Source organism: Arachis ipaensis, chromosome B6 (genome assembly GCF_059453495.1).
Source record: "Arachis ipaensis isolate K30076 ecotype BB chromosome B6, ASM5945349v1, whole genome shotgun sequence".
NCBI classification, from domain to species: Eukaryota; Viridiplantae; Streptophyta; class Magnoliopsida; order Fabales; family Fabaceae; genus Arachis; species Arachis ipaensis.
The window spans coordinates 150,951,125-150,961,450 of NC_142441.1; the positions used below are offsets into that span (position 1 = coordinate 150,951,125).

At 29.7% G+C, this 10,326-nt stretch overlaps 1 protein-coding gene across 2 annotated transcripts; it reads left to right on the forward strand.

The window, feature by feature from the left end:
* Positions 1-834: 834 nt before the first annotated feature.
* LOC107605625 (putative cyclin-A3-1) lies at positions 835-4,082 on the forward strand. 2 transcript variants are annotated; one of them, XM_016307565.3, is made up of 8 exons: positions 835-1,494; positions 2,018-2,250; positions 2,334-2,409; positions 2,601-2,677; positions 2,792-2,825; positions 2,972-3,121; positions 3,200-3,334; positions 3,473-4,082. In XM_016307565.3, exons 1-8 carry the CDS (start codon positions 1,108-1,110, stop codon positions 3,548-3,550), a joined length of 1,170 nt encoding a protein of 389 aa, XP_016163051.2. In that variant the 5' UTR covers positions 835-1,107; the 3' UTR covers positions 3,551-4,082. The 2 variants fall into 2 exon arrangements, with proteins under 2 accessions (XP_016163051.2, XP_016163052.2); XM_016307566.3 differs by having other exon boundaries at positions 875-1,494; positions 2,795-2,825.
* The last annotated feature ends 6,244 nt before the right edge of the window (positions 4,083-10,326 follow it).

The window sequence follows — 10,326 nt, forward strand, 5'->3', positions numbered from 1 at the left end:
ATGACGAACTTACATTCATTTAACTAAAAGAAAGAAAGAAATAAGAAAAAGAAGAAGAAGAAAAAAATGCAGCATTAGAGGAAATATTTGTCTGTACAAAAATGCTATTTGTACACTAAAATCAGCCACTAAAATCAACCACCAATGAATTTGTGTATAAATATATGTATGCTTTAATTTATTTTCAATATATTATTTGTATTCCAGTATGTATTTTATACTAGTGGCTGACTTTGGTGGTTGATTTTAGTGTACATGTAACATAACTCATTTCTGTATTTGCAGCAAATTTTGGTGTAAAACGAAGATATTTGGGTGTATTTTTATTCTAATAAATTCTGCATAATTCAGAACTCTTCATCTTCCTCCTCATCATCTTCTGCTGTTCTTCTTCATCTTCTTATTTCATATTCTCATAATTTTTTTTGGAGGAAAAAATCAAACAAAGAAAACATATTATGCAATATTATCAAAAGAATAATATTATATTGTCAATAAATATTATTATTTTAGATCAGTAATAATTTGTATTTATATTTACAAAAAATTTATACTCATAAAACACATAATTTACACCTATATATATACTAAAATTTATCGAAATAAATTAATATAGTTTGTACATAAAATTAATAAATTTATTTATTAAAAATAATTTGATATTTGTATTAACCAAATATTAGTTAAAATTATTAAAAACTACTGACCCAAAATTTGTTGTTATCAAAATATTGAAATAAAAAAATGGATGTGTTAATCAAATTAGTAAAAAATATATTAAAATTTTGTGAGCCCAAGATTGTGGTAGCTGGACCTATTATGTACATTTGACATAATGAACTAATATATCAGAAAAGGGAAATGAATAAGAAGAAGAATGATACTCGTGATCCCCTTTTTCCCTCCTGCTGCTGAAAAAGAACATCGCGAAAACCACAGTGCGAGCGGGAACACCCACCAAACCAAATATTTTCAAAACCACGCGCTCCTTCTTCTTCTTCTTCTTTCTCTTCTTTCTTTCTTAAACCCTTTCTCAAACCCCTTCTCTTCAACACTCCCTCCTTACTTACTTTCACTCTCCATTAACCCATTCTCATTCCCACTCGCATGGCCCACCAAGAGAACCCCACGCGCCCTCAGCGCGAGGCCAAAAAGAGGGCAGCAGCTGCACTCTCCGAGCTCCAAACCGGCGCGTCCAAGAAGAAGCGCGTCGTGTTGGGCGAACTCACTAACATCAGCAACCCCAGCGTTGCACCACCACAACCACAACAACCTGCCAAGCCGGTTCTCGGTAACCGCCGGTTTAGTCAGAACGAGGAGAAAATAAAAACCACCACTACCAGGGGAAAGAAGAGAACGGTCGGGAAAAACCAGAAACCGGCGGTGACTCCACCGGAAACTGTTGACGCCGCAAAGAAGCCGGAAGTTACTGTTGATCCGCAATTATGTGCTCCTTATGTTTCTGATATCTACGATTATCTTCGTAAAATGGAGGTATTTTTCGAATTTCATTTCAATTTAGGGTTTTACTATTTGGACCAAATTCTACATTAAGTATATTTATAATCAATTCATTCAATTATGCTTGCTTTTTTACTATAGTAGAATAATTAAATAAAGAAGAACAGTGTGTGCCTTATTTAGCTAATTTTACTCATAAATTGAGATAGATTGAACGTTAGTTTAATAATGGAGTCTATATACTAGATAGTGCATTAGTGCTTCCATGATGTAATGGTTTCAAGTGTTTGATGCAATTCACGTGAAACAATTGGCAATGAGCCCTTAGAAGGAAATTCAAAATATATAATCTGACAAGTTCGACAAGTGAATGGAAATAAACCCACAATCATGGTACCTAAAATGTTATAGGTTTCGATCATGAATTTTTTATCCTTGATGTTCTTGCCCCCCAAGTTTGTATAAAATGGAAAACTCTGGCAATTGTTTGTGGATTTTGCAAGGTTGTTACTTTAGCTAATTCAGTTTTCATGTCTTATTTGTTGTCGGAGTTTAGGAAGATCCAAGTAAGAGGCCATTACCGGATTATGTGCAGAAAGTGCAGAGGCATGTGAATGCAAACATGAGGGGTGTTCTTGTGGATTGGTTAGTAGAGGTTGCCGAGGAGTATAAGCTTGTTTCCGATACCCTTTACTTCTCAGTTTCGTACATTGACAGATACTTGTCTTTGACTGCCTTATCAAGTCAAAAGCTGCAGTTGCTTGGTGTTTCGGCAATGCTTATTGCATCGTGAGTTTTCTTCACCATTGAGTTTTTGATTGCGTGTTTGTTTAGTTTGGTTCTCTGACCTTGTTGAGTTGTTTTCATGGTAGAAAATATGAGGAGATAAAGCCACCTGAAGTGGAAGAATTTTGTTACATTACAGACAACACATACACCAAGGATCAGGTGATTCTATGTCCTCACTTGATTCCATTTGTGTGTGTATTATTAGATACTTAGAAGTAGCATTGTATTTTTAATTTTGCTATATTTTTAGATGTTAAATTAAGCAAGTTGGTTTTGTTATAAGCTTCTCAATGTTTTTCGCTTATTCCTGGCTCTTGTTAAATTTAGTTTACTTTTGGTTATTTTTGAAGGTTGTGGAGATGGAAGCTGATATATTGAAGTCTTTGAAGTTTGAATTGGGTGGTCCAACAGTAAAGACCTTTCTAAGGTGCATGCACATGTGATTCATTGAATCTTTCATCTACGTATTGAATCATCTTTTCTTAGCTATATTTTTGTCATTGACATGTTGGCCCGCTTTGCATTTCATTTGTCTGTGCAGAAGATTCTCTAAAGTTGCTCAAGAGAGCAAAGATGTAAGTGAACTCTTGTTTCAATATGCTAGTTGCTAATTTTTAGAAAGCATGTTAGTGACAGTAATTTACTCTATACTAATGAAACTGCCAAAAATATTGTTTCTAGTTTATCAGTTGACTAACATTATTCCTGTTTCCTGGTGCAGACATCAGACTTGCAATTTGAGTTTCTCACTAGCTACCTCGCAGAGCTCAGTTTGTTGGATTATAATTGTGTGAAATTCTTGCCTTCTTTGGTGGCAGCATCTGTTGTATTTCTAGCAAGATTTATGCTAAGCCCAAAGACACATCCTTGGGTAATGTTTCAATCCTCTAAATCACAGATTCAATATCCAAGTTGGATTCAATTACTAAATTAAATGTTTTATTTACAGAATGCAGCACTTTATCAACTCACTAGATATAAACCTGCCGAATTGAAGGAATGTGCTCAAAATATACATGATCTGTACCTCAGCAGGAGAGGTGGCTCTTTGCAAGCTGTGAGAGAGAAATACAAACAACATAAGGTAGTTGTTTTCCACTAATTATGAATTCAACGTAATCTGTCCAACCTTTTGTGGAAAAAGAAATTTTCTCGAATTTAATTTCATTCGACTTGTCACATTGGAGGAAGTTATACTAATTTAGGTTAATTTTGGTAACAGTTCAAATGCGTGGCCACAACTCCATCACCTCCAGAGATTCCCGTTTCTTATTTTGAATTTAGAGTGGCAGATCCATAGGTAGCAGTTACATGGGATTTTTTGCTATGGCTTTGGGTTTAACTATTGGTGGAGGCATGAGAAATTGGACTGCTAACCCCAGAAGATGAGTTTCATTTGCATTGGCTAATGCTCATTGTAAGTGCTTGCCATGAAATCTGGCTGTTTAATGTATCGATACTTTTCCTTGCCTCACTGACCTCAACTGATCTGGTATATGATGTGAGATAAGTTTCATTAGTTCAGAGCTAGGTTTCTATTTTTCAACATTAAGGTGTTTAAAGTTCTAGGCAGAGTTCAGTTTAGGTGCTCAGAGATCTGTGTATGTATAGGGAAGTATATGGTTTTCATGTTCAAATCTATGACAACAGAGCTCTGATGTCCAAAAATCATTTTTTCAGCAGTAAACTAGTGTTGGATTGGTTATTTTACACCAATGTGCTTTGAGGCATTTGACTTGTGTCTATATTCTGGAAAAAATGTCGTTCATACTTAATAGAATATCACTAATCATTTGTCCTTAACCTTTTGGTTTTGGATATCAGTTGATTCATTTCTATATGTTCCATGTTGGTGCTGGATTGCAAATCTTTATATGGCAAATGTTAAACCTTTAAACTTGAACGGAAGACAAGAGTCATGTGAAGTAAAACATTTATAAGTAGTGTAACAATCTGAATTATTAGTGGCTAATTGATCATTTATATTGTTTAGACATAGAGTGATATTCCTTTCTTTACATTTGATCACATGAATAGATGTGTGGGTGGGGAAGAGCACAAATGTATAGTACTGATTTATATGTTGATTTAATTTGACTGTGGGTTGTTTTGGGAATCATATCTAGAAATGAAAAAAGAATTTTAGGCATATTTGTTAACTTTATTGTTGGATTGTACCACTATATCGATGAAATAAACTTTAAATTTCTTTTAGTATTTTGCATTGAAATTTCAGCCGATTTGCTGCTATAAAATTTTAATTTATTTTTTTAATATCTAAATTTGTGTTAAATATTGCTATTTATTTATTTTATTTGGTTGTGTATATATGTATTGTGTATTGTTTTCTACTTTCTGTAATAATACACACCACCACACAAGTAACAGCATGATTATTACGATAAAATAACATGATTCAATAGTTGAATAATTTGGATTGATGAAATTTATCATGTATAAAAATATTATTTAACAATCTTATTGCTGGTGTAAAATAAATTCCTCCTCATATATTGAACACTTGGAAAATAATCATGATTGTACTTTTTTCTTTTTCTTCCTTTGGTGCAACACTCATTATGTACTTGGGCATACTAATTGAGAAGTTTGCATAATGTATAAGGTGGTTTTTACTGCTACAAAAGGCTACAATAATTGATATAATTGTGTTTACAAGGCAAGAAAATATGGTATATGGAGATAGGTTTAGACTAACGGTGACACTAATAAACGACAGAAGAAAGCAGATAATTATTACCTACAAAAAACTATAAAGATTAGTTAGAATATTCTCCCTCCCCATTATTCAAGGCAGCTTTTTCTTTTCAAAAAAAGTAAATAATAAACTGTCAAAATTTTCAACTCCGAAAAAAAAAAAGAGAAAGCAAATATACAACATATACTTTAAATATAACTCTTTTTATTGATTATTGGTGAATGGATTTAAGATTCAAAATTTTCACACTTATTTAAATGAATGACTGATTTGATCAGTTAACTTCTCAAATTAATTTAGTAATTGGTAACTTTTGGGGATAATGTGAACTCTTTTATACCACTTCTCTATCTTCTTACCCTTATTTAGGGATAATCCACTTAGATATATATTTTTTAGTTGAGATAATGTCTAGTAGGCGATTATCTATATAGCCTCGAACCTCAGTTGGGGCATGATTATTGGGTCCAATACCTTTTGACTTATCCAACTTTCCTTAGTAATAATCCTATTTTAATGGTCAAAATAATTTTTAAAATATCGCGTGTGCCAATTTGATTTTCTAATGGTCATTGAAAGATGTCATGAAATCCATTAATTCAATCATATCTCTAACAGAGTCTCCAAAACCAGCAAATATATAAAAACCTAATTATCATTCGGCCAATAAGTATTTTTATACCATTATAATACGAAAAATTTCACGCACATTATTAAAAAATACAATACGCTAAACAAACAGATTTCTATCACGTTCTTCTCCAAAAATCTAGACAGATATCTTAGCTTTTAGACTCTTTGAAGACGATTAGCATGATTTTGCATTTGCAGTTTCGTTGACAAAGATTATAAAACTTCACCTCTTTAAGATCACCGTTTCTCTATTTAACTTGTCCAATTTTTAAATTCTTGGTGCCGCCATATTTTGCACTCATCCAAGAGAAAAACCAAGGTCTCAATTAATAGAAGATGTGACACTTTTATTGGTTACTAACTTTTTTACTCTTGCATACAAACTCTCTTTTCTGTGGCTCATTCCTTTTTAGCTGCAGAATAATTCAAAATTTCACTCTTTTTCTTTTTCCATGTCAAATGTGGAATCAGTGTTAAAAGAACAAAATATTACATCAATGAACACAATAATGATTATGATTATAAATTTTTGAGCTCGCAAAGTATGATGTTTATGTTTGAACAATGTTACATAATCAGTCAATATTATCATTTTTGGCCCGCATTTAGTCAATAATAATTTGCATCTATATTTATAGATATTTTGCACACACAAAATATATAATTTATATTTATATTTATTAAAATTTTGCACACATAAATAATATATTTTACACCTATGAATTAATATAATTTACACTCAATATTTTCAAAATTTACACACATAAATTAATAAAATAAAAATTTATTATTTATACTAACCAAATAATAACTAAAAATACTAAAAATTACTGATTTTAAAAAGTTTCTTTATCTCTAATATATCGTTTACATAATTTTTTTTTTGGAGTTTATGTAAATTGTGTGCATATATGTCTTTCTTTATTCCCCGCTCTCCTTCTTTTATTTGTTTTATATTAAATTTTTTGTTTCATATAATAATGGTCAAATTTTAAATTTTTTTATTATAAAAATTTTAATAACATATTATAAAATTATTTATTTTAAAATGTTAAACTTTTAAGTAAAAATTCATAAATAGCTAAAAAATTTCTAACAAATACAATATTGAATTAAGTTGATTTTTCCATTAGTAGATAATGACGCGTCAATTTAGACATTTTGACAATTAAGCTTTAATAATATTTGTTAATTTCTTGGGTCTAAGACGATACTATATTATACGACAGAGTGAGTTGAAAGCAAAAGAGAGATTTGCAGGCTTGCCCGCTTAGTGCTATGGTTCCTGTGTATTTATATAATTAAGAGACATCATAAGAAGCATTACTTTAACTTGGGAAAACACATTCTGTCACTAACCACACATGAAAATCAAAGTGTCGAATATCCCACGGGTCTTAATCTTTTTAAGAGTTTAATTATGTAGATTTGTTACAGTATCAAGTGTTTTAGTAATTAATAATTTACGATTCATTTTTGCATTCTTTATATTTTAAAAATAATTCATTTTAGTTAAAACTATGTAACAAATATTCAGCTAAACAAATGACGATAGTTATATATATTTGAAAAAATGACAAATCAATCTCTGATTTGTTGGTCGATAGATATTTAAACTCTGAAGATTTAAAAATATATTTAAATTTTTGACATCTTTATAATATGAACACATCGATCATTGAATCTAATTTGTCCAATTTTAAAAATACTCTCACGTGTACATCGGTATCAACTAGATCAGTATAAATGAGAGTCATATTTAATTTTTTTGTTATGTCTAACATATATAAGTGAACATGGAAAATCGATATGTCCATATTTTAAAAAATTCAGGAACTTAAATATATTTTTAAATATTTAAAAATTTAAATATTTGTAAATAAAAAAGTCAATGAATTATTTGTAAAATACAAATATTTTTTAGCTAAAAATCTCTAGGCAAATTAAATGCCTTTTGAGTATCCTCAATCAAGCCCTTTTATTGAGGCATTTTGGTAGAAAAAGAATGGTAACTAAATTAATGCCACCTTTGTGCAATGCGCATGATTTGACCACTCAAAAACGTCTACTTCAAGCAAAGACCATATTTTATATTTTATATTTTGACGTTACATTATGTATGTATGTGTGTGGATAGGCATTAAGCATTAAGCATTAAGCAATATTAATAAACAAATAAAGCATACTTTAAAAAGGTCACCTGCTGCAACATAGGAGTGAGGTATTTCACATTTGCATGCCCAAATGCCATGCAAAAGAAAACATAAAATTCGAAAGTTCTTCAAAGAATGAGACCACAATTATGGATGATGCCTGACCATGGACAACGACATGCTACCTACTTATCCTCTTAATATGCTATTATGCTTAGCAAAAAGGAATTAATTTTTTTAAGCAATTCAAATTCTATTGATCTTTTCAATAATTAGATGATATGTTACAAAATAATTTATGTCACGTTACACATCACTACAATAATATAGACTATTTTTTAGGATTATTATGTGTCAAAAAAATTAAAATTCGTCAAAAAAATAAAATTTGACACTATTTTAATTATGAAAATATGTTAATAAAAGTTTTGTCAAAAATAGTATTTTTAACATACAAGTAATTGTAAAAAAAAGTTTAAATCTTATTTTAATAAATATTGACCGTCAAAAATAATTTGTTAGAAAAATTTGAGAATATATTTTTTTGTGATACTTATTAACTGTCAAAAATACTATTTATTTTGACACTTATTGACCATAAAAAATTCTCAACAAAAATTTTTAACAAAGAATGAGATGAGATCTTGAAACTGAAGAATAAACTGATATTTTGAAGATGAAGAATGAGTAGTATGATCCTAAACTGAGAGCAGTGTGATGCCAAAATTGACGGAGCTCAACAAAGAAAAGGAATAATAGAGTAAGTTGAAAACAAATAAGTGTCAAAATTGAGGAGTAATTTTCTACAATCAAATTATTCATAAAGAAAACATAGAAAATTTGACATTTGTAATATTTATTAAAAATATATATTAATTTTTACACTTAACTATGACTGTTAAAAAAATTATATTAAAATAACTCTTTTTTCTTGTAGTGCATGTAATTATCTAACTGACCAAAAATTAATCTGACTGATATTTTTAAAGACAACTAATTTGAGTTGCATTAGAAAATAAAATTGGCGCATATGTTAGAAAATATTTTAGCCATGAACATTATATATTAACCTTTCTCAACTCTTAATTTTCTTATAGTTATGTTTTGTTCTTATTATCCGTATAAAAACTTTATTATTATGAATCTTGTTAACTTGACCGGTGGAGTTTTTCATCCCAAATCATGAACTTAAGATTACTTTTAAAAAAAATTGAAGTTTCTAAATTACCAATTGATAATTGAGTGTTTGATAATTTTGAATGATACTCTATTATCATTATTATTATTATTATTTCTGAAAAATACAAGACAACAAACAAAAAGATGTGAAAGAAATTAAAGCTGAGGCAAAATAAAGAGAGTGGAAAGTTGAAGCCTAGAGAAGTTGCTCATTTTTAGGTAACAAATGAAGGGATTAATTGGTCCTTGTGCCCTAACACAAAATACCTATAACTAGCAACACTTGGCTGCTTTATAAAGCCAAATCAAATCAAAAGAGCCAGGATTAGTTTTAGGATTTGGATCCTCTAAAGTTTGAATTTCACTTTAAAGAGTAAAGTGTGATCTCTCACCATTGATTTCATAGGTGGGACCAAAAATAAATATGAAAGAGAAACTATTCAAGGGTAGAAGATCACACTTTACTCTCTAAAGCGAACTTCAAACTTTAGAGAATCAAAATCCTTAGTTTTAAATATTAAAATAATAAATTACACATGAAAATTATTTATATATACGATTTTTTTTGTTAAATATTGACTATTGGATGGTGTAATACGTGATTATGATACAATTCTAAATTTTATTATGATATTGGAGTCTAACAGTAATCACTCTTCGTAATTTGTAGATAACAGCAAAAATACAAAAAAAAAAAAAAAAAGAGGAAGCGACTAAAAATATTGTGAAAAAGATTTGATACATAGCAGAGGCAATTTGTGAGAGACTCAAACTTTTTTATATTCTTCTACTATATTTTTAGTCGTTTTTTTCATTTTTTTCTTTATTTTTTTATTTTTTCATTGTTGTCTACAAATTACAAAAAAAATTTCTACTAATTTTTAATATTACAATAAAATACATAACTATATCGTAATTACGTATTACACCGAATATCATCCAATATTCAAAAAAGAAAAAAATACAAAATAGTTCTTATAATTATTTGAAAGATAACGAGGTCTTTGACAAAAAAAAATTTCAATCCAGTCCCTGACAGTTACCTCGAAAGGACAACGAGGCTCCTGTGCCAAAAAAAAGTTAGTGTTATTTTTTTTGGTACAAGAACTAATCTGTCTAAAAAAACAGATCAAGAGTCGAATTGAGTGTTTTTTTTTTCTTGGAGACCTGGTTATCCTTTCGAGTTAATTGTCAGGAGTCGAATGGATATCCACTCTTCAAGAAAATTAAGCTCGTATATATAATTAACCTTTTTGGCAAGCAGAAGAGCCAAAATGTGAATGCATATATATCCATGCAGCAGGATAAAATGGAGTTAAGTGAGGCTTATTTTGGGGACTGAAAGCGAGAACATAATAAAGGTTTCTCGTGAAACACAAAGAATATAATAAAGCA

What these genes read in the sequence shown, in the direction of transcription:
- LOC107605625 (XM_016307565.3), top strand. Translation starts at nt 1,108, where the DNA reads ATGGCCCACCAAGAGAACCCCACGCGCCCTCAGCGCGAGGCCAAAAAG. An exon ending in ACAGTAAAGACCTTTCTAAG is followed by an intron (nt 2,678 to 2,791) that starts GTGCATGCACAT and finishes TTGTCTGTGCAG; the next exon opens with AAGATTCTCTAAAGTTGCTC. An exon ending in GCCCAAAGACACATCCTTGG is followed by an intron (nt 3,122 to 3,199) that starts GTAATGTTTCAA and finishes TTTTATTTACAG; the next exon opens with AATGCAGCACTTTATCAACT.